General features: G+C 40.0%; 1 protein-coding gene across 2 annotated transcripts in view; it reads left to right on the top strand.

Moving 5' to 3' along the window:
- Positions 1-25683, top strand: part of GPC3 (glypican 3) — a 569399-nt gene that overhangs the window by 456336 nt on the left and 87380 nt on the right. For both annotated transcript variants that reach the window (XM_065916257.1, XM_065916256.1), the window contains exon 6: positions 481-601. In XM_065916257.1, the coding sequence (XP_065772329.1) occupies positions 481-601 (121 nt within the window). The remainder of the gene's footprint in view (positions 1-480; positions 602-25683) is intronic.

Genomic DNA, 25683 nt, shown 5'->3' on the forward strand with positions numbered 1-25683 from the left:
GGAGACGGGCTGCCCAGACCTGCAGGAAATGATGGGAGGAGGAAGTGGAGAAGGAGGAAGAAGTAAAGAACATGCAAGAGTCTTTATCCTTCAGATGACTAAAAAGCACACTCAGAATGAACGACCCTGATGTGTGCTTCCCTGGCCAAGACCTAGCCACCTTCCTTAGAGCTCTTCTGAACTCTACACTAGACGGAGGGCAAAATAAGGGCAGAGACCTTGTCTCTGTCTTGTTCATTGCCGTATCCCCAACACCGAGGAAAAAAGAAATGGTGAATACTTGTTGACTTTTGAATGAATGTTCTCCTATACAAGTAGACTCTATCTGGACTAGTCTACCTTGGTACCACGCAGTCCTCCCATGGGCTGGAAGGCTAAAGGTAGCTTGTAGTCAGCTCGACCATGTGCCAAATACAGTCAACATGCACTTTGCTTGGAACTCTCTTGTGACAAACCTTTTCTTTACCTTCATATTTCCAGATACAGCCAAAAGGCAGCGAGGAATGGAATGAAAAATCAGTTCAACCTCCATGAGCTGAAAATGAAGGGCCCTGAGCCAGTGGTCAGTCAAATTATTGACAAACTGAAGCACATTAACCAGGTATGTGTGTATCCAGCAAAAACAGATATGGCAAAAAATTGAGCGACGGGTGATGTTGAGTGTTCAAACTGTGTTCTTGGGCTTTGGGAAAGGCAGCCATGTTCATTTTCTTCAGTCTCTCCCCTAAAAAGGACTTCTGACCTTTGTTTTTCACCCCACTTTTAAATTATAAAGAAAATATTGCAACATAAGAGAAAGCTTGGAAAACAGCAGGAAAAGTGTTTGTCTCAACCCCACTAGTGCATCCTGTTTTCATTTTTACGTATTCTTTTTTAATATTTGATCAGAAAATCACACATAGACTTTTTACATAATTGGAAGTATATTAGTTATTTCTGCATCTTAAAATTAACACTGTATTGGAAACACTTTTTCATGTTGCCACAAATCTGCATACTAATCGTCTTTTGTGGCCCCAAAAGATTCCTTTGAGTGTTAATTATAATTCATTTGCTTTTGCTATGCATTCAAATTGCTTCAAATTTTTACCATTAAATAAAGTGACCTCCTGCATAGTGCTATCTCCTGATCTTAGATCAATTTCTTAACATCCTGGAGTTATGGGGTTAAAGGATATGAGCATTTTACTGCATGTTTCCAAACTGCTGTCCAATGGGGATGTGACAGCTTTCACTGCCACCAGCAAGATACGAGAGGACCAGCTTCACTGCATTCATGCCAACTTCTGACTCATTGCCATGCACAGAGCACCCACAGATTCCCTTGATTTGTACACAGTTTTTCTTCTCAGGAGTTTAGTAACTGAGACACAAATAGAAGTTAGTTGTACCATCTGCTTGTGATTGCTTTGTGACCACAGTTTTAAAAATGCCATAAAAAATGCCACCAGATACCAGAGTGGCAGTGTTCCTACCCTATGGTCCATGGGCGGGAGGGTCCTGGCACCACTGACTTCTATTCGTAGCTGAGGAAGGACTTAATGAAATTCAACTCCTTCTGCAAGGACAGAAGTTTCTGTAGGATGACATTGGCATGATTTTGTCTTTTCCTGTGAAGTTTAGCAGTGAAATCTTTATGGTTTCTAGGAAAAATGTTTGGAAGGGCTTCCTAATAGTGACGTATTTCATGGCGAGTGGCATTGTGAAAGTATTTACTACACTTTTGAGTGAGATTCCTCCAGAGCCTAATAAAGTGCTCTGCTCTCCATGAGCACTTAATAAATAGTTGTTACTGCTTCTGAGCACAGAATAGTGGCAGTATTTGCATAACAGATCCTTCTTTTTGGTGAACTCACAACCTTCCTAAGTTCTATAAAGTCTGGTTACATAGAGGATGTTTCAAAACACATCTCTGAAGAATTCAGAGCACAGCGTAAACCTCCCATTGTTGATGATGTGCTTTACCTGGGGACAACGGCAGTGTTTCTTTGAATTATTTCTAAATTATCTCAAACCAAATGTGTCTGGGTGACTCCACTCGACAGGTTAGATCCAAGCACTGGTGAGGCCAGAACCTCAGGGTCCATCTCTGTGCCCCTCATTTTAAATGAAGAATAGTGTCAGCAGATATCTTTGGTCACCAGACGTGAAAGAATACCTCCTATGTGCTCAGCCAGGTGCCAGGGAGTTTGAGGATTCAAAAGGAGTCTGGCCTATTTTCATACCTTCCTTGGAGGAGAAACACAAGCATGTTTAAGTACAAAGAAAAGGCAGCCAGTAATGAAGACGAGCTAGACAGTGATGTTGCTCATCAGTTTGGGGGTGGTTTGCTTAGGCCTGAGGTGGGCTGGGCTACTGTGAGAAGGATTTCGTAAGAAATATCAGAGAAAGACCTGTGGATGGAGCCCCACCCTGAAAAAGGGAAAGCTGCATCAGAGCATATGATCTGGCAGTCACTAAAAGTGACTATTTATAGCAAGCCCCTCAGTAAAGACTTTGGGTGTTTGATAGTAATGCTCTGGGAGACCATGTCATATAGTGAATAGAACATGGGCTTTGAATCCACATGGATCCCAATTCAACTGTGGGTCTTACTAGATAAACAACTTTGGGCAAGTCATTCAACCTCTCTGAGCTTTAGTTTTCTCATCTGTAGTATTTAGAGTTAGCAAAATAGTTCCTTACAAGGTTATTATGCGTACAAGAAATTATATCTACATATCTATGGCTATTCATATCCCATTATATAAAATTTATGTATAATTATGCATTTTACATATATGCATACACACACACACACATATACACACACAAATATATAATTGCATGTGCATGACACAGTTAAGGTGATTATTATAGTCAGGATTTCTTCTGTAGTCAGGACTTGAGTGAGTCTGAAAGAGAGCAGTATTCCAATACTTTTTCCCAGTGTAATTCTGCCACCCAAATTTTGGGTGGATCAAAGAGATCCCTTTGATACATCTTTCTCTCCCATGTTGTTTCCTTCTTTCTCGTCATTCTAACTTTCAGCCACAAAAGGTGAAGCCTCTTCACAGGTAGGGAGGTGTATATTGTCAGTGTCGGAAAAGTCACCATTATAATTACTTTCTCCTACCTTTGCCATGGACATATATGTGGACATTTTTGGTTCCCTTATAAATACCATTGAGCAACCAATTAATTCTCATTGATAGACCAGTTTTACCTGTTTAAGTTGAGCTGTTAAAATTGGTTGGGCTCCAAACACCCACGCTGGTTTTTTCTTGTCTCATCTGTATTGCTTTACATGGCCAAAACATATCTTCTTTCAGACCTTCAGTAAAATTCATATTTTGGCCATGGTTCAATCTGAAAGTGAGACACTTTAGGGAAGTCATAATGAAGAATGGGATGATGATGATAATGTGCTGTATTTGTATAGCATTGAACCATATTTCAAAGTGCTTTTATGTCCTAAAAGTCTAACTGCTCATATTGGAAAAAAAATATCAAGCCTGGAATTGTATAAGATATAGTACTGTCAAAGAATCATTCTTTTCAGGAACTCATTGTTACCCTTGGGTATTATTTCATCCTCACTGCCTCCTGGGAGTTAAGTGATAATGTTTGTCCCTTTTTTATAGCTAGGGAAACTGAGGCAGAAAGTCATTAAGGGCTGTGTGGGCATGCTGCCAAAACATCCAGTAAGTTCAGTTGAAAATTCGACCAATCATCCAGATGTTGTTTCCTATTCACTGCCAAACATCTGGATTCACTGAATGCCTGGCTACATTGACCTAAAGTTTTAGTGATGAGGAGGTAGAATCAAGTTAACTTGCCTCAGTTCACATGTAAGTGAGTGAAGAATCCAGGAGTATAATGTTATTTTCCTAAGCTCCTAGCTTGGTGCTGCAACTATTAAACTACAGTAGGATGCTCCAACACATGCAACTGTAAGTACAGAGATGCTTTTGTCTATGCATGCATGCCCAAGTGTGTCCATCCCGGTGGACTGTGGCTAGGCCATTTATGAGCACATCCCCAAAGACCTCTTCACTTTCTTCCATGGAAATTCTCAGCTGCCTCCTTTCAAGTTATGGTTGCTGTTGATAGGATTTGAAATAATATATTCACTGAGGGAATAATGTAACATTATTTCCGTATTGACAGTCCCACGATGTAACCTGGAGGGGACATGTTCAGGGTCAGGTCCGGGGCCCCTTTCCTGGGAAGGCCTGCAGGTGTGGAATGTCCTCCCCTCCTCCTTCCAAACCAGAGTTCTTGTGTAACATTCCCACGATTGGAAATGAGGACCCTTTTATTTCCTTTTCAGTTTCTAATTTGTGTGTGAGGATTTATTGTCTTGTGTTAGGAGAGGAATTGAACTCTTAAGTCCTCAATGTCAGTCCTGGACTTTGCTGGGCCATGCTGCTTTAAAAAAAAATTGTGTTTTTCTTAATATCCTGCTTCAAGCCTCCTGCATGGAGAGAAGACCCCACAAATACCAAGAATGATCATGATACACTCTTACCCACAGGCCACTGTGGCCTATGTGTCCTCTGACTCAGTTTGTTGGTAAGTTTCTCTCTAAGAGTCGCTGTGTCGTTTAGAGACCTTAAACTACTACAGAAGCTATTGTTTCCAAGAAAAACCTAGCTGTTTATTATTTTCCCTCAGTTTCAGTTCGGGTTCAAATGAAATTCCAGAAATTGTTTTCCTGCCTGTTGGAAACAGTTGAAGCCAGAGAAGTCAATACCTGCTCATTTGATGTCAGAGCTTTTCATTCAAAGTTGGATACTCTCATCTGTTTGGGATGGTTGAAATGTCCTGCTGAATGGTGGGGGTGTGGACGAGGTGGCCTCTTAAGATTCCTTCCAGCCGTGTGATTCAGTGATTTGTGGCTCAAGGTCAGGCTTTAACCCAGCACCCTCTTGTGAACAAGTCTTGTGACTTTATTCTCTGCCCTGCCACTCTTTTATAAACACCCTGTTCCCAAGTCACCCCTTTCTACTTTGTAACCTCTCATCTTTTCAGAGATTCTTCCCTTCCCACCAGTCTTCCAGCCTGGGCAGATGGAACTTAAACTTGCCCTTCCCCCTACCCAATTCTTCTGTTCTCCTGCCTTGTTCTCATGAGGCCATGAAAACATTAAACTACAAAAACACTTTTGCATTTATCACCCTCCTCCAGAACCAGATAGGTGATCTGTCTTCAGATCTTGTTAGCCATGTGACTCCATATGAATGATAATAATTCTACCATCAATTTGCACAGCACAATTCAATTTGTAAAGCTCTTTTATGAACATTACCTAAATTGATCTTCACAATGACTCAGAGAAGCAGACATTATTACCTAGATTTACCAGATGAAGAACCTATGGGCACTGGACGTCTAAGTGACCTTCATATAGTAAGTGGTCAAACTAGACCTAGAATCAAGGCGGACTGATTTCAGTCTCTGTGCTCTTTCCTTCTATGTCTTTGAAGACACAGCATGCCTTGCTATGGTTAGCATGAGCCATATATAAATGATGTGCAGAGAGAAGTACAAATAGCAGAAACTCCTTAATTTGTCTAACAATTTCCAAGTCCCTAATGTAGTAATGTCTATGATCTGAAGCTCTAAAATAGGCAGCAAAGAAAAAATAAGGATGCTGTTTACCAAGCGTCCACTGGGAAGAATCTTAGAAAACTGACCACAGTTGTATATGGTGTGGAAACTGAGGCACTTTGTGACATAGACAGCAGACAAACTTTCTATTAGCTATCTCTAACTCATAAAATGATTTTAAATGGCCAAAGAAAATTTTAAATGTAGAGCAGACAGTGGAATGTCTCCACTTCCATCCCCCTTCATAAATACCTGAGAAGTATTTTTAAGGTGCCTAACAGATTGTTTTGGTATCGTGAAAAGACACTAACTTTGAAATAGAAAGTTGCAGCTTTAATAAATTAATTAATAAAGTTGGTACATGTCAGAAAAGTACCCAGAGCATACCTTAGCATGTAAGTTTTAAAAATCTTTAAATGAATCTCAAGCATGATCAAAAATTCTTTGAGTAACTTTTTTCATAGTCTTCTCACAATAAAACCAGTGAGAGTCATAAAATGCTGGCCTATTCCAATGGTTGCTAGAAAAGCTAACACTGATCTAAAATTTCTAAACCAAAGGAGAAACCTTTTGAGAGTCAAATTTAAATAAAAGGCCTTTCCAAATGAAATTATGTCCTAGTGTTTCTCACACTTATTCACATACATATAGTGTAGCAGAACTCTAATAATTGCCATTTCCATATGGAGTCAGAATGTGTGTGTGTGTGTGTGAAAGACAGAGTATCTACAATGGCATATTAACAACAGCCAATGAATGACTTCTGAGTTATAAAAGAACAATGTGAGTTGGTCTTCAAATACCGGACCTAGACTCTGTGGAGCTAAACATGATTTCATGAAGTAAAAGGGAATTAGCTGATACATTCCAAAACACATTTATCATTAAAAAATCTTCTGTCATTTTGCTTAATAGCTTGAAAAATAATTACAGTGTCTGGTGGCTTTGGGGAGCATGTGTTTTTAATATCTTAATTACTATGTACAGTTTAATAACACTGCACCAAGATGAATTCCCAAGTATTTCATATTAAATTTCTTGAAAATGAACTATTTGCTTTTTTTTATAAGATACAGGATTAAAGGTACTTAAATTGGGTCATGTATTTTAATCTTTGCACATTAAGTTAAATTATTCAAAAACAGATGATAAGTCAAGAGTGGTAAGCCAAAATGTTGTTGATAGCAGTCTTGTGATTGTGACTTAGCAGTGAAAGGAAATACATGATCTTTTTTCATTGCAGTATTATACTCTTTTGTAAGATTTTTTTAGTACGAAGTATTGGAAGTGTTAGCTATGGAAAGACAAGTTATATATATGAAAAGGAAATTCTATTCAAACTATAAAGGCTATTGGGTTTACAAAGTTAGAAATATATTTCCGAAATATCTATGAAATCCATAGAGTCTCTTATTTACATCTACCTGCTGGCCAAATACAACACAGCAAAAATAAATGCTTACAAATGATTGCTCTCTACCCCCATAAACCTGTATTATAAGCAGTATATTGGTGTATGTATGTTCAAATACTATTTGGAAATTCAGAGACAACTTTTATACTGATATATTTATGAATATATATGTATCCTGCCTCTGGATTGTCAGCTCCTTAAGTCTGAGATCATGCATACAACTCTGTTTTCTATAACACCTAACATAGTGGCATATACAGAATAGACCCTCATATACAGTATTTTATAGATCAATTCATTTAAAGAAGTTAATCTTTGTTGCCCTAAATTTATTTCTGAACTTTGATTTAATTTGAGGTACTTTTCACATTCAATATTAACCAGTTTTTGTGCTAAAGAAGAGGGTTATGTAAGTGCACTGTTATAGTTTGCAGGGAAGTTTCGGTCATAAGGGTCTAGCCCTTTGATTTTATAGACAAAGAAATGAAAACCTAGAGAGAGAAATGACTTGTCCAAAGTCACACTGCTAGTAAATGACAAAGCTGGGCCTAGAAAACAAACAGATTGATAGTTTGTAGTGCCTTTGCTCTGCTTCCAAAGGCCCTTGTGTAATGCAAAACATGCTTGTAAACACGCAAGCACATTTTCTTATACAGAACTCCCAACCACAGCAGAAGCCCCTACTGACGCAGTTCATCTTTGGAACAAAAATGGGCCTAACAAGAGACAGGAACTTGCTAATTATTTATCTCTTGTCATATCTATTAACTAGTGTTTGGTCATAACAAGTACACTTCAGTGCCTCCTGCCTCATTAAACCCAGTGAGCAATGGTTGCACGTGGGTAGGGGCCAGGGCAGGGGCCTCTCTGCTGGGCTCACTGGACCCAAACCGGGCAGAGTCAGCAGGACCTATTGCTCGTGGTTTTATGCCCACTCACACATTCTGACTTGGGCTCCTGTCCACATTCAGGATTAGTCATTAGTCATCCTTTCACTCTCATGCTCGTATCTTAACTCCTCCACCTTCCTGGGTACCCTATAATGATTTATCCAGTGCTTCTCCCTCCTTCCAGAATGGCAGAATTAGCATCATATTAGTCAGTGGGCTTATGTGCCAGTTAGCTCAGTTGTCAAGGCAGTGTGTTCAGATTCTGTTCCACGGGGAGGAGAGATGTGGGAGACGTGCCGTGGCGGTTATTCTGCGTCCCCCATTCCTATTTTAACCAGAGTGTGTCTAAAATCTGCTTTACATATGGGTCTTCTAAATAAGATTTCACTTAAACAAAGGGCTTCAACTGCTAAAACAATAAAAAGTCTGAGTGCCCTTGAAGCTAATATTAAAGGTTTAATCCCATATGGAGTCATTTCTTCATATGAGCATTCACTCAATGAATGTACTAAGTATCTACAATACACAAGGCAGTCACAGAATGCCTTCCAATCTCCATCTGCCACTCCTAAAATGAACTGTTAATTAAAATGGAGACAACATGGAAAGTATGAATGGGTTGGTGGAGACGTTATTCCTATTGGAAATGATGTTCCCATTGGAAGGCCCATTATTCTCATATTGGTGAGCCAAAAGTATCTTCTTTGAAGCTGAAGACCAAAACAAAGTTTTCCTTGCCCATGTCATTAGGATTTTGACAAAATTCAATGGGAATAAAACTAACTTCTGAATAGAGAGTAGATACTTTTGCCCCAGGATGGCAGCCCTATATTAATTGGCTCAACCAAAAGTTTGGCCTTACTCCTTTATACACATGGTTATTGAGACCTAGGGCTTCCCCGGTGGCATTAGTGGTAAAGAACCAGCCTGCCAATGCAGGAGACTTAAGAGACATGGGTTCAATCTCTGGGTCGGGAAGATCCTGTGGAGGAGGGCATGGCAACCCACTCCAGTATCCTTGCCTGGAGAATCCTATGGACAGAGGAGCCTGGTGGGCTGCAGTCCATAGGTCGCAGAGTTGGACACAACTGAAGTGACTTAGCACACACACTGAGACCTAACCTTCAACTGTAAACTCATTTGACATATGGCCAGGGATGTTTCCATATTCTGTGTAGGCTCAGTGTTAGTATTTAGTGAATGTAAAATAATAATAATGGGGTCAGTTCTGTGTGCCTAACTATATGCTTTCTTTAGATAGCAACCACGGTAATTTTGCATAGCAATTATTGAGTGGAATATTTCCAGCAGAGTTGTAATTAATGTTCAAAGTAAAAATTGTGTTATTATTCATATGTACTTCATTTTCTTGGATAATTTCCTAATATAGTTAAAGATGGTCTTATTTGTTTAGTTGATCTGTGTTATTTACTTCATAGTCCATATCTTGCTAGTTCATCACTTTTCAAGGTAGTAACTATTCTGCACTACGGGTAAGTAGTTGACAAGACCAAAACAGCTAAGAGAATTCCCATTGTGATATGTCCTAGATAATGACGCCCAATGTCAGATCAGTTTATATCCCATGGCACTGAAGAGTTTTCTGGTTATTCTCGTGGTATCACTATTAGCAAATTTTGAGTCATCACAACAAGCAGAAGAAGAGCCAAAAGACTGGAAACAGGCACAAAGTTTTACCCTCATGTTGAATAAGGAGGGGCAGTTGGATTGTGGAAACCACACATCAGGGAACCTGGTATCACATCTTCCCCGAATTCTAGACTAGAATCTTGGAGGCTGTGAGCTTCCATACACCATGATGATAGTTACTAGGAGCCACTTTGGGCTCACTCAGAACAAATCATACCACTTCCCCATACTTACGTGTACATGTGATATTGATATGGTATACCTAGATTTCAGCAAAGTGTTTGACAGAAACTCCTATGATCGTTTTTAAACAAGTGACACAAAATGTTGGCTAAGTAATCATATGGTTTGGTGAATGTGTAGCTAATTCAGCATCATTCCTGAAGAGTGTTTTCTTAATGTGTCAGTGTTAGCCTGGAGAGAGGCTTTTAGCTCTTTGCTTTGACCTTTACTGCCTAAAGTTTTTACCAATGACTTACTACAGACAGAGAAGACATGCATTTAATATTTAGTGATGACATGAAGCTAGATGGGGTTAGCCGATGCATAGATAACACAATGAGGATCTCAAAATATCTCAGTAGGATAGAATGGCAGAAAAAACTAGCAGGGTGAAATGTTTCAGGGAAAAATGGGAAGTATTACATGAAGATGCGCAAACATGATTTAGCCACTCTTTTGATGTTGTGGCCATTATTGGGGGTTGGGGGGAATGGAGGCAGGTAAATATATACATATGTGTTGGAGTAGAGGAGGGAGAGCATGCAAGTAAGTAACTAGAGAAATACTGTCGATCCTGTTTAAAGGTTCAGAAGAACTCTTTGAGGATTGTAAGCTTCACTATTCCACATGAGTTTTTAATAAACCAATACTACCTGCTTCCGTTGTAAAGTCTTATTGGTATGGGACTTAGAGTCATAATGAGAAATTGGAGAGCCTCAACACTATATAATCTAGTTTGGGGGAAAGTACAAAGGCTTTAGAACCAAACGTAGATCTATGTTTAAGTCCCAGATGTGTCACTTTGTGATTGCCTAGCTTGTGGCTGAATTATTTAACCTCATTGTACCTCAAGTCCCCTAATCTGTGAAATAGCTATACTGCAATCTATCTTGAAGGTTTAATAGAAGTGTTAGAGATAATCCATATAGTAGCACAGTAAATCATTGGTCTCCAATCTCTTTGCCACCAGGGACCAGTTTCGTGGAAGACAGTTTTCTATGGAGCGGGGGTTTTGGGGAAATGGTTTTGAGATGATTCAAGTGCATTACATTTACTGAGCACTTTATTTCTTTTTTTAAATTAATTTATTTATTTTAATTGGAGGCTAATCACTTTACAATATTGTAGTGGTTTTTGCCATACATCAACATGAATCAGCCATGGGCGCACATGTGTTCCCCATCCAGAAGCCCCCTCCCACTTCCTTCCCCATCCCATCCCCCAGGGTCATCCCAATGAGCACTTTATTTCCAATCTAATGCTGCCACTGATATGATGGGAGGTACCAGTCTGTGGCCTGGAGGATGGGGACCCTTGCAATAAATTATAGTTACTCTCTTTCTTCATACTATGATATCTGAAGAGTTAGCATAAAGGAAAGTCACAGGTAACCTTTTAAGTAATTTGATTCACTGTGCCTCAGTTTGTCAGTTTTGGGAATGTAGAAATTATAACTTTTCTAGGTTGAATTATTGTTTAAATGATTTTAAATATAATTATCTCAACTGTAAAGATTCTTGGAAAAATATGTCTAGCCAATCCTTGACAGATTTTTTAACTATTTAAAGTTCAGTTTGACTCAAGGCAACTGAATGGAAAATGAAGATGATAAATTTAAAAATTATATATACATACATATGTATTAACATGTTCATATGTGTTTGTACACACACACACATATATGAAGGAGTGTGTGTTTAAATTAAGTTCCTTAGATTTTTCCAAGTTTGAACTCTGCCCTAAAGTGGAGGATCTATAAATAGGCAGGGTATCCTTAGAGTATAGCTTAGAGACCATGATCCAGAAGTCCGATTTTAATCTTCAGCCCCACCAGGACCTTTCATGGGAGGATGGTATCAAGTGAAAAGACTTCAGAGATATAAAGTTCAGGGCAAATTAATCTGCATTCCTTTTGAACATCTTGCTCTCTGGTTGAAGATGGTGAGTAGTTCCTATATTTAAAACCCAGCTGACATGTTATCCTTATTGGCAGATGTCTCACAGGAGGTATTTAGAATGATTTTGAGTGGCATATAATATGTTCATGAGTGTGTGTGTGTGTGTGTATTTCACATGCCGACAGACCAGAAAGAATTCACAGGGCTCGGGGCTACTGAGCTCTCTTGAGACACCATCACTTTCAGCTGTCGGGGTGATGTCACAAATGCCAGGAACACTGCCTAGGCCCAAATTCCCAAAGCTCAATTTTGCATTACAGAGTCTAAGGCAGACAAGACCCCTTCCATGGGCTCTGCCATCTAAGAACCATGGAATTTATTTGCTACAGGCTGGGACCAACCGCCACTTGTTGTCAGGCAAAAAGAGACCTGCCCCCTGCTGCCTGAGCCTTTATCCCTGCCTGGGATACCATGGAAAATGGGGAAGGAATCCAGACTCATTAATGGGCTGGTACAAAAGATTAAGCCAAGCTAGAGGCAGTTCGTTATAGCTGCATATGGATTCTTGAAGGCAGTTGAAGGATCTCCAGACTAGAATCCAGTGGTGCTGTTGCCTTTGTTCACCAGACCCAAGTATATGATAAGGGTATCCCTGTAGGGAGCAGTTTTCTTACTGCTAGTTTCTATTTTACAGAATGTCATTCCCCTGGCTAGTGTAGCAAAATTGGCTGATCAATAATTGCAATCTGATAACCCACAGTACCAATTATTGTTAAAGCTACAGGTTTTATTGTTAAGAGGCTGAGATGGAGCTCAGGTCTAAGCTTCTACTTGGATTAACAGCCTTTGTTCTTATCTGTTGTTCTTGGAAATCAGTTAAACCATGATTGCTTCTATGACTCCTTTTCAAAATGAAACTCAATCAGGACAAAAAGTAAAACATATATATAATTTATATAATATATATTTTATATATATGTATATCTCCTCACTGTTCATTTAGCACTTATTTATTGAATGCACACCTTATGTGCAATGCTGAGTCTGGTGGGCTCTATTGTTAAGATTAGAGAATCCCTCCTCCTTGTATAGACTTCTCACACATATGTGTATCATTACCATTTGAATTCATTTGTTCACTATTGAGCAGCTCTATGTACTGGAGGTAGGGGCTGTGGACAAGGATATAGCAGTAAGTTTAAGCACAATTCTTGCTTTCAAGGAGGGTGATGAAAACATACCTGCATAGCTATAATCCAACACATAGTGCAAGTGTCACTAGACAAATATAAACCAAGTACTCTGCTCACCCAGAGAGAGAAGGATTAATTTCAAGACTTCATAAATAGGTAGCCTTTAAGTCTCTATGGCCTTGAAAGATGAGGAGAATTTTGACAGATAGAGGTTGGTAGGAAGGATCTTCCTGGCAGAGAAATGTGGTATGCACAGTGGCACAAAGACATGAAAGTGCATCGATAGCCAGAGTGGAAGAGGATGTAAGTAGTGAGAGATGAGACTGAAAAGATGGTATACTGCAAAATTTGGGAGGGTCATGAATAGTATAGAGAATCTGAATTTCCCTCTGTTAGCAATGGAAGTTGGGGTAGAGAGAGAGGGGCATGCAAGTAAGTAGCTAGAGAAATACTATCTATTCTCTTTAAAGGTTCAGAAGAACTCTTTGGGGATTGTAAATTTCACTATTGCACATGAGTTTTGTGTCTTTTTTGAAGTCAAAATTGACATTTTAAAAAATTTATTTATTTTATTTTACAATATTGCATTGGTTTTGCCATACATTGACATGAATCAGCCATGGGTGTACATGTGTTCCCCATCCTGTACCCCCCTCCCACCACCCTCCCCATCCCATCCCTCTGGGTCATCCCAGTGCACCAGCCCTGAGCACTCTGTCTCTTGAGTTTTTAATAAACCAATACTACCTGTTTAATAAACCAATATTCCCTGAGCCAGTGCAGGGGCTGGAGCCAGAGTGACGAGGTCAGATCAGTGTTTTATGATGCTAACTCCACGAGAAGCATGAAGGGTGACTTGGACATCAGAAATTGGAAGCAAAGAGTTCAGTTAAGCTTGCTCAGGTTCACGAGGCGAAGATGCAAAGCTTGCTACTAAAAATCATTCACCTTCCTTTCCACTTCCTGATGGAACAGTTCAGGGGATGAAAACTGCTCTGTACCTAGTCGAGCCAGTCATCTTCTGGCTATTACCCAGGACGTGGGGAGGCTGGAGCGTGCATTGGTTCGGGCTTCAAGAGTGAAGGTAACGTGGTGTGACCTCACAGCAGACCAGTACCTTACTCAGGTCTCACAGAAGATAGATTATTTTTAATTCTGGTATTTCATTGAACCTGAAGTAGAAGTTCTCACAATAGAGTATTTAGAGTCCCTGGTGAATGTGTTAACTATTACTTTTTAATCAATTTGTTACACACTTTTTTATTCAGGATTCCAATTAAAAGTGGCTCCTTGGTTGTTGAATGTAGAGCGTCATCCATTCACTGAAGCCTCAAAAATTACCAAAACTGTGAGAAAGAGTGAGAGAGATTATAGTGGTTTTTCTTCAGCTGCCACCGTGGGTGCTTAGATGTGTTGGAGAGATGACTGTGTTTCGTGACAGCCTCACAAAGAGGAGGGGGGGACCCGAGGGAAGCGGTGACTGTTCGCCTTCTCCAACCTCCTTAAAACACATTTTCCCATTTGGTACCAACTCCTGTGTCTTTCTAATTATGGCAGCTACTTATAGTTTGTGCTGTTTCCCTAGAGCGGTCTTGGAGAACTTGATACACTTTATATATAGGGCTCTGCTTGTTCATTTTACTCAAACGTCTGCTGACAATGAGCTGACCTGACCTTTCACTGAGGCTGGCTGGCAGGCACTCGATACCACTTTTTCTCTCCACCTTAGCACTCTTGTGCCCTTGCTGGTCAGAGCAGATACAGAGAAGGCAGGCAGTGTAAAAGCTTTGTCTACAGCACTTCCACAAGGGTAGAGTCTTATCTGCCCCACTCACCACTGTATCTTCTGCTTCTAGAACAGTGCCTGGCACATCTTAGGCAATGACTTTTTATTGTGTGAATAAGTATTCTGTTGCAGCTTTTGAACCAGCTGTTTAACTCCAGTGTAGGGAGTCTGTAAGTTTTATCCTACGCCTGTTTCACCATGGAATTTTGGGAGCAGAAAACTTGCTTTCTGGTTTCACAGGTACACAGACAGAGGGGAAATTCTGACCTAGAATGGACTATGTGCAATGTCTCACTAGTACTTGATTGAGATGATGAGATTTGGGACTTTTCAGCTAAGATGATTAATGAGATTTTTGGACTTAGAGTTGAGTCTGTAATGGGTTGAGACTTTATGGAATATTGGGATAGGGCAAATGTATTTTGTTCATAGGGAGATAGTGTGCATGCATGAAAGAGAAAGCAGGGGCAATCTTTCCAGCATTAAAGAAGTTATTAAATATTACACTACAGTTTAACCTTTAAAGTATGTACAGAATATGCTAAATCTGCCAAAACCATCTAGAATAGTGCTTCCTTCAATTTAAAATTTTATTTTACTTTTTCCAGTTTTATTGAGTATAATTGACATGCAACATCGTGAAAGCTTAAGATGTACAATGTGTTGATTTGATATACTTCTATATCATAAAATGAGGACCACCATAGCATTAGCTAATATCTCCATTCAATCACATCATTACCATTTCTTTTTTATGATGAGAACATTTAAGATCTCTCTTTCTTCACTTTCTTGAGAAACATGGTGGAATTATACCATGTCCACCCATGAGTCCTCCATTTCATTCGTTCAGAAGTTCCTTAACTTGGCAGAACCTGGAAAATTCGTGATCTCACTATTCTGTCTTCCTTTGTTGCCCTTCATTTGGTGGCTATGCCATGGTTCCCATCCAGTGCAATGATTTTTGACAGAGACCCCAGGCTGTAGCCTCCTCCCTGCTACTGTGCCTACTCTGTCTCTCTAAAATACAGTTTTGAGAGGAGATGGAAAACCTACTTTATCTGCCAGAGCCTGAGTAATAGGAACTTTCATTTTCTGGCTGTTTTCTTTCTACTTCAAGCTCAGCTTGTTGAGGTTTGAAGAGCTAAGATGAAATTATAATTCATGTCCCTGTTTTATTTCTCAACTCATCTTCCTGGATTCTGAAGACTGTGATGGTTCCTGCCTCAGTTACATGTAGGAAACTTTCTTATTTGCAGGCTACAGAAGTGAATCAAGTGATCAAAATCTTTATCATCATCTATCCTGTTTACACATATTTCTTGTGCTTTTCTATAGGAAATTTCTGTGAGGGAAGACAAATGGGTCTGTGATCTTATCTACTCTCAGCATCATCTAGTCCTGCTCTCTCTTCCCTGGAGCCCGTCAATCACCAAGTGCTTTCGTGTCATTCTTTGTAACCTTCTTTGTCTGAGATCCTTTTCTATCTGTATACCATCACCCTTACTCCAGGCCTGCCTTACTTCACCGCCAATCCCCTGATGGGCACAGTGACTAGAAAAATCAATAAGACACTCACTGCCCTTGGCTTCTAGGGATGGGCAGTCTTTTTTTTTTTTTTTTAACATCTTTGTTTTCTTATAGCACTGAAGTCTCCAATATGACTTTACATTTCACTTTATATTTTTCTTTTGTTGATCCATTTGTACAGCTTCTGTCTCTACCACAAAAATACTTGCTTTCCTTTTATAAGTCCCCAAATATGGGACTTGACTCCCACTTATGCCATGCTTCCTTCTCTGAGGTGGGGAACCTCTTTGCCCACAACTGCTCATTCCTCATCTTCCTATCCACCCGCTCTCATGTTCCATATAATTTAAGATTTTTCTTATAGGTTGATTTTTTTTCTCTATGCCCTTAGTGATGATTCTGTCTTTAATAGAGAGTTAAAAAATGATTCCTAGAGAAAGACAGTGATCAAGACTATATAGCATTTATCGAGTACTTGCTGAGTGCTGGTACTACTGGGTGTTCCAAAACATCTAATAAGAAGCACCATGCTTGCTATATGCTCCTTCTAGATTTTAAAAAACTATAATCTATAAATGCTTTTGGTTTGAGAACCATACTTGCTATGTGCTCCTTTCTAGATTAAAAAAAATCCATAATCTATAAATGTTTTTGGCTAGTGATAATGAACAGCAGCACTTTTTTTTTTCAAAGCAAAAACACCAGAAGTTTGGAAAGGAATTTGCAAGTTGTGTTGTAATGCAACTGATCTCTTTCTTCCTGAGAAAGTTGGTTTCTTGCCAGAGTGTTCAATTCAGGCCCACGCAAACTGGGTGTATTTATAGAGGGCTGAAGGAGGAAGAAAACATGATAAACTTTTCTCCCCAGTACAGCAGACAATGGTAAACAATCACCAGGTGAATACCATGTAGCACACAACTTGGAGAATCAAATGCCATCTTGGTATATGGCAGCCAGACATCTACTAGGTTGAAGGGGTCCCCCTTGCCCCTGTAGGCAGACAGTCGCGGTCTGGAGACTCAGAAATGCTATTCTGGATGATGGCAAGCCTTCAGAGGTTTCTGTGAGCACTTGTAGTGTGGGGGACATCTAGGGGAATATACTCCCTAAAAGTGCCTCCAAATTCTTAATATAAAATGTTAAGAAAATCAGAATTTCTGCATTTAAAGTGCTTTAAGGGGCTTCCTTGTTGGCTCAGATGGTAAAGAATCTGCCTCCAGTGCGGGAGACCTGGATCAGGAAGACCCCCTGAAGAAGGGAATGGCAACCCACTCCAGTATTCTTGCCTGGAGAATCCCATGGACAGAGGACCCTGGTGGGTTACAGTCCATGGGGTCACAAAGAGTCAGACACAGCTGAGAGACTAACACACACAAAATGCTTTAAAGTGTATGAGGCTCTTTAATTTACATGGCCGTGTGTATTTCTCACAAATATTCTGTGAGCTGGCTATCATTCAGTTCAGTGCAGTTCAGTTGCTCAGTCGTGTCCGACTCTTTGGCACCCCCATGAATCGCAGCATGCCAGGCCTCCTTGTCCATCACCAACTCCCAGAGTCCACCCAAACCCATGTCCATTGAGTCGGTGATGCCATCCAACCATCTCATCCTCTGTCATCCCCTTCTCCTTCTGCCCTCAATCTTTCCCAGCATCAGGGTCTTTTCAAATCACACATCAGCTCTTCACATCAGGTGGCCAAAGTATTGGAGTTTCAGCTTCAACATCAGTCCTACCAATGAACATCCAGGCCTGAGCTCCTTTAGGATGGACTGGTTGGATCTCCTTGCAGTCCAAGGGACTCTTCAAAATCTTCTCCAACACCGCAGTTCAAAAGCATCAATTCTTCGGTGCTCAGCTTTCTCTATAGTCCAACTCTCACATCCATACATGACCACCGGAAAAACCATAGCCTTGACTAGACAGACCTTTTTTGGCAAAGTAATGTCTCTCCTTTTTAATATGCTGCCTAGGTTGGTCATAACTTTCCTTCCAAGGAGTAAGCGTCTTTTAATTTCATGGCTTCAGTCACCATCTGCAGTGATTTTGGAGCCCCCCAAAATAAAGTCAGCTACTGTTTCCACTGTTTCCCCATCTATCTGCCATGAAGTGATGGGACTAGATGCCATGATCTTAGTTTTCTGAATGCATTAAATATTCTCTTTTACAGATGAAGATATTGACACTCAGATTTTAAGTGACTAAAAAGGTTGCATTTACTCTAAGTTCTGTGATCTTTCTTCCACTCTTTGGAGGGAAGAAGAACCATTAAAATAGTCTCAATATATGGCAGGTCATTGGAAGTAGCCTGGAACCAGTAGCTCTACCTCTAGCAATTCTGCCAGGGCAAGAGTGTGACAGTCCATAAAGATGTGTGTATAGGATACTTCATTGGTGGTGTTTGCATGGAAAAATTAAAAGCAGCCCACATGTCTATCAATAGGAGATTTATTATGTGAACTATGCCATTTTTATACAATGGAATAATCTGCAGCCATTAAAAATATTGTTAAAATTTTGTTATGGATATACTGTGAAGTACAAAAAGCAGATGATGAGACAGTACTAAAGTACAATCCAATTTTAACAAAAAATTAGCACATGTATAAAGGTATGTACAGGGAAAGAGTCTGTAAAACTACATATCAAAACATTAGCAATAGTGGGTTAGTTTTCATTTTATTTTCTACTTCTCTGTTCTCTTCCCAAGTACTTTTTAAAAATCATCTTTAAATCTGAAAAAACAGTGTTCTGAGACACAGATTACAGTTACCCTACCCATCACAGCTATGTCCACTTCTCTCATTTTTCCCATTAACCTTCATCTTTTCAGACTCAGGGTGTCAGTGATTTTCATCTGTCATCATATGGCTTTGCCTTCTTCTCCACCTTTCATTATCTTACTTCCCCTTCTCTGGACATTTTCCTGTTACATTTTGCCTTTAATACACCATCAGCAGAAGGTAATCCCAAATATTCTGGGAATAAGGTACAGTAGCACATATATACCTCTAAAATCAGTATTGCAGCTTCGAAGCAACATCTCTCTTAGTGGGTTGCTAGGTGCAGACATTCAAAAGTTGAGCTTTCACTGGGAGAAGAGTAGTAAAGAGTTGTGGACGCTGGTTGTTTTGACTTAACTCAGAGATGTATATGTGGTCTCCATTTCATGTTGTCTGCTACATCAGCATCCAGCTAAACCCCAAACTAAGTTTGATTTGGGGAAAAAAAAAAAAAAACCTTTCAAATCTACGGAATAAATGTTGATTCCAAATATAATATCCAGACTCTATGAAATAAGACAGCCCTAATCTCTCAGAGACCAAAGATAAGGCCATCTGACAGCTTTGCAATGTCAGAGATTTTCAGTCATTCCTTTACACACATGTAAAACCTTCAGACTTTCTTGCGAAAATAATCTTTATTTCAAAAACTAGCTTTGAAGTTTGAAAATCAAAGCAGACCAGCTGTTTCTCAGCACAGAGAGGACTTTTCCGAAACTGCTAGAAAGCTAATAAGGATTTCAAAGGCCAGTGATAACTTAACTCTAACACCCAGAGTAGAGGGGGCACCAGGGGTGGGTACAAGCTGTTTACTGCAACTAACACATTAACTAGGGAGTCTGCCAAGCCTACCTCTTGTTTTCCCCTCTTTTCCTTTCTCTCGGAATCTGTTTTTCTACTTCCTTTCACAATCTCCTGGCTTCTTTCTTTTCCTTACCTTTCATTTTTTCCCTTATTTTTCCAATTTTTCTCTTATCTCTCCCTCCACATCTTTTTATTTAACCACCTTATTGCCCAAACTTGCTGTAGCATAGACCTGGACTATATTTTAACCATTTATTATATCTTTTGAATGGAGTTTTTTCCCCCATTTTTCTAGAGGAGATGAAGTGAATATTTTATATTTATTCCACAAAAACAAATAAAAACTAGACTAAATCAAGTGGTTTCTTACTTGTGTGTGGCCCCCATTGATTTTTTTCCCCTCTGTGGGTCAGTGGCCCTTGGTAGAATAAAGGTCCCCACCCTTGCACTAATGGGTCTTGCCAATTTAATTCTTCTTCAGAAAAGGAGATGAATAACAGTATGGACAATTAGTTACTGTGGGTGGGAGAAGGAATTTGACTGGAGGCCATTTTCTTTGGAAAGAGATAGGAAAGCACAAGAGGTTGCAATAGTTTTACTTGTGAAAAATAGAGGGTATGAAACAACTTGGTGGAAAGTTCAGCCGAGAACAGGAACATCTGGGGCTTATTCATGGTTTTTCAGAAGTTTTTGAAGTTTTTTTATTAGCTGGGTTGACCTCAGATTGAGGAGGAGATTTTTCAACTGTTAAACAGTTTTTTCTTTGCATTCCTAAAGTCATATTGTGCTCAGCTTGTTAATATCTGCACAGGGGGCCTTGGGCAGAGTCGCCAAGCGGCATGCTTTTGGGACATATTTCCCCAGAGCTGGTATTTCCCTTTCTTGTTGAGGATTTGCATGTGTCCCTTTCATCCATGCACACAGCAGATTCCTCCGCAAATAATTGCATTTGACATCACAGTTGTTGGAGAAGATGCAGGGGAGGGGGGGTAAAATCCCCATTTCCCCTACACTGAGACAGCTGGAGGGAGGAAGCAGGTTAGACAGGGAAATACATAAACATACCTGGAATGTAGCAGCAGGTAATTCTGTCTGTGTTAGTCATGTTAATAACTTGCGTGTTGGAATATCAACGACATAGATTCCAAGATGTCTAGAATTCAAAAAGGGGAAAAAAAAAACCACCACAAATCGACACCTAGCATCCCACTGATTTACTGGGCCTGATGCTGGAAACACTGGCAAACATGTTTAGTTAGTAACAATGGAGCATGTTCCAAGGCACTCTCCCCTAATTTTTTCTAGGGAAGGATTGTAGGTCACTTATTTGGAGCTTCTGGTAGCCACAGCAAGAATATCCTGCAGGGAGACCACCACCCACCCCACCCAGCTCCCGATAGGCTGAGGGGGAGGGGATGTCATTAGTAGAGGTTCCTATTGTTTGGGACCCTCAGAAAGGCAGACTCTCCAAAAAAAAGTGTTTGTTCAGGACATGACAGTGCTGAGAAAAGTGAAAAATAATCTATGCCCTAACACTATGACCAGAAATAACTTTCTGTGTTAGAAATTAACCAGTACTGCCTAAACAGAAGCCTTCATTCTTAATGTCTGCAAAATGTTCTGTGGCTAAAACTCTTGGAGGTAAGTCAGTGATTTTTTTTCTATTGACTGCCAGGCCCACAAAGGTTTCATGCAGGCAAAAGAATTCAAACAAATTTCCAAAAATTTGACATTTAAAAATTTGGGGAATTATTCTGACACAGATGTTCTGTGTTCTGTGTTGGGTTTGTGGTCTATGCCAGGGTCCTTGATTAACAGCTAGAAGACATAGACAGTTCAATAAATCAACACATAATTCTTGAGCTCCTATTCTAAATGCTTATTGTTTATTTAGCCACTGAGTACCAGGCACTTGGCTAGGCCCTGGGAATCTGTAGAGGCACAAAGATGAATCAGACACAGTTCCACCCTCAAAAAGTTGTTGGTCTCATAGAGGAGACAGACAGAGACACAAATAATTACAATACAAGGCAGAATGTGATTGAGTTTCAGACAGGCCCAAACAAAGTGTTGTGGGAGCACAGATGAAACAATTAGATTCAGCTACAGGAATTGGAGAAGAATCTGTGAAGGAAATGACATATGAGATGATTCTTGGAAGATACATAGCCTTGTGTAACCTCCTCAGTTAAAATTCTAAGAGCATAGCATGGACAGAGCATGGAGGTGTGAAACTGTATGGTGTATTTGGAAGACGGGGATTAGTGAAGGTACCTGGAGAGGGTTGTGAGAGTTGGGGGACTCCCTGGAAGTGTAGCTTGGGCAGTTATGAACTTGAGTTAGCAGCCTGAGAGAAAAGCCTAACCACAGATTTTTTTTTAAAAAATCTGAACCGTATCATCCCTTTGAAGCCAGGTCCCTTGGGGACAATATTAGAACTCTGCGTCTACTCTTAGGATCCACAGTTAAATTTAGATGCAAGGTTTTCATATATATCTACACTGGAAAACAGAAAGACATACATAGTATATGATACAGTATGCATGGACACCAGCTGAGGAGTGGAAGGAGGAAAGCACAAGATATATTATTGGTGATTTATTATTGTTGAGGCCAACTTGGAGCCTTGGTATATCCCCCACCCCATTCAAATATCACACCCTTCCTAGATAAACACTGCCACAAACCACAAACAGACTTCATTTATCAACACTAATGGCTGGGAAGGAAGGGAACAGAGGAGAAAAGGCTGGTGGGTGAAGGAACAATCAATTCATTTTTAGGTTGGAGAATGAGAAAATTAACTGATCATAAATTCCAAGTGATTGGTTTTTCTCCTGTTTTATCATGAATAAAGGATCTGTTCACATTTTTAAAGTAACACCTAATAGTACAAAATGGAATAAGCAGGTAGACCAGATTCCTTCTTTGTGTTTGTAAAGGTGTGAGAATAGTAGTTTGTCTAACTCACATCTGGACTCCCTAGGGGACAAAAACCCTTCTCGTCATGTAGGAATACATAAATATTTGACACTTCCTGCTGTATTGAAAATAGATTCAATTAAAATATCTAGTAATGACTCATTTTGATGACCAGGTGCTTACACATCCTTATTATTTTGCCTTAAAGAATTTAATAGATTTGAAAGACAATCCCTGGGTGAATTTATGTTGCTCCTAGTAGAGTTCCTTTCTGGGCATCATTGTGTAAGTCATCATGGATAGCCTGAGAGAGGAAGCCCTGGGGAGAGTATACTAAGAGTGAACTTCCTTACTCTCCCTTCGGATCTGGTTGGCTAAGGCATCTACTGCCTTTTAGAGCATCATTCTTCCCAGTACATTTCCATTGCCCTACACTACAAACACCAGTGCACCTGTCTTGTACTGGAAAGGAAATAAGTGTCAAAGTGAGAACAAAGTAAGGACAATTGGCTCATTCCAAGTTCATGTGGGACTGGAGTACAATTGCTCTTCCCAGCATGTTGGAGGAGTGAAAGGCAGCCACATGGGGAAGGAGTATTAAATTGTGGCTTGTGTCCAGATCCATTCCAGCTATCATCCCTTTAAATCACTCCAAAATAATGCCAAGTTCATATTTAGAAGTGAATTTTCCAAAGAGCCTACCTTCTGAATAGCAAGGGGAGATCTACTAGTAAAACCATGTAAGTCACCCCCGGCCCCCAGTCAAAATTAGATTGATGCAAATGCAAAGGGTCAGGGCTCCAGAAGTTTCTGCTTTGAATAAGAAGTGATGCCAAGGTTGCCAAGACTTTGGGGGCATTATAGGTCCCATGGCACTTCTTAAAGGAGAGTTTGTCCAGATCGCCTTGGCCAGAGTTCACATCTGGTAATTGCATCTGTTGACATTGGCTTGCCTTGTCCTCGCTCGCAGCCTGTCTCAGACCCTTGCATAGGGTTGCTATATGCTGTTAAATAGCAGTTGCATCTCACCCAGTGGGAAATGCATGTGGAAATCCTTCAGGGAAAGTGGTGCAATAGAAATGTTGGATCGACAGTGTTTTTTCTTTTGTGAGCCAGGAAGTGTTAGTCTAAGAAGCAGATTCAAATACTGTGCAGACTAACCGTTAATGTGTGCAGCAGAGTAAGAAACCACCATTTGCAAGGCCAGATATGTCAGGGATCAACAAGACCCCTTAGAGATAGGGAAATGAAAGCAATGTTTTTTGAAATAATCTTGGGGCGTGCCCTATAAGTTCAGAGTAACATCTAAAGAATTTTGGAGTTTTCTGGAAAGTAGAAAGCTTCTATTGGCATGGGTCTCTGCAATTTACAAAGTCCTTTTTATATACACAAGCACATTTAATTCCCATAACCCTCTGAGATAGGTATTACTGTTATCCTAATTTTATAGCACAGGAAACTAGGGATTTGTGAGGTTCAGAGATCTGCCGAAGGTTTCACTTCCAGTAAGTGGAGGAAACAAAGGAGATAGGAATCTAGGTCTTCAGACTCCAAATGCCTTACTCTTTGCAGTATACCATAGTGTAATGAATGTGTTGGTTGTGGTTTGATAAATCATGGGTCTGGCATATCATCTTAGGTATATTTTAAACATAGAGTTACTAAATTTATTGGGAATTCTGGAAAACCCAGATAGTTTTGACACCTCAGAGTTAGGACCAAAGTTTCAAAGTGTTAACTCTTTTTTATTTTTTTTTAAAGAAACCTTTCTAAAGTAGACTTCCTTACCTTTCATGACTACATTATACTATAGATAGAAATGCTTTAAGGTGTCGCTTCAGTGTCCAAGACTCTTCTTGGCTACCTCTGCCTTTGGTTCAAGGCTTTACCTGGTGGCTTAGTGGTAAAGAATCTGCCTGCAATGCAGGAGACACAGGCGATGCGGGTTTGATCCCTGTGTTGGGAAGATCCTCTGTAAAAGGCAAGACAACTCACTCCAGTATTCTTGCCTGGAAAATCCCATGGACAGAGGAGCCTGGCAGGGCCTCAAAGAGTCGGACATGACTAAAGCACTCACACACGCAGTGCATTTGCCTGATGCCAAGTCTTCAAGTCCTTACAGAGTAACTCAAATAAATATTGACTAGCTGGCCTATTTTCATTTTCTGGTCACTTCTGCATTGTTAGATAAATAATGATATTTTGCATCCATACAAGAGTGAGTATAGATTGGAAATCACTAGTTCTACAAGTAAGTAGCTCAGTTATCTCTTGGGATCTGTCTGTTCCAATATAAATTCATTACTATGAAATACTGACTGTAAGAGCCATGAGTATGGAATTAGGAAAGAGGAAGAGAAAAGAGCTCATGCAGACTATAGAAGGAAGAAGTGTGTATAAATTGAGCAAAACAACACATTTCCAGGGGGAACAACATAAAACAAATATTGAAAAAAACTGAAAGACATGGGATGGAAAAGGGAAATCTCAGAGGAGTAGTAATTGAGTTTTTAAAAGTATCAACTTGAACTTCCTGTAGTTAATGTGTCTCCTGGCTAATGGCATGATTACAGTGGCTGAAAGCTAGGATAAGAAAGGAGTCTGGGAAGATACTGCTGGCTTCCTATTGGGTTTTGATTCCAAGGGCAGGCATTTTCATTAAAGCTTGCTTTTCTCCTTTGTCACATTGACTGGCATTTCTCCCGTTTTTACAAAGAGATTTTTAACCACTTTAGTGAAATATAATTTACATTTAATAAAATTCACCCATTATTGTTCAGTCACTCAGTTGTGTGCAACTCTTTGAGACCCCATGGACTGCAGCACACCAGGCTTCCCTATCCTTCACCAACTCCTGGAGCCTGCTCAAACTCATGTCCATTGAGTCGGTGATGCCATCCAAGCATCTTGTCCTCTGTCGTCATCTTCTCCTGCCTTCAGTCTTTCCCAGCATCAGGGTCTTTTCTAACGAGTCAGCTCTTTGCATCAGGTGGCCAAAGTAT

This window comes from Muntiacus reevesi, chromosome X, assembly GCF_963930625.1.
Source record: "Muntiacus reevesi chromosome X, mMunRee1.1, whole genome shotgun sequence".
NCBI lineage: Eukaryota > Metazoa > Chordata > Mammalia > Artiodactyla > Cervidae > Muntiacus > Muntiacus reevesi.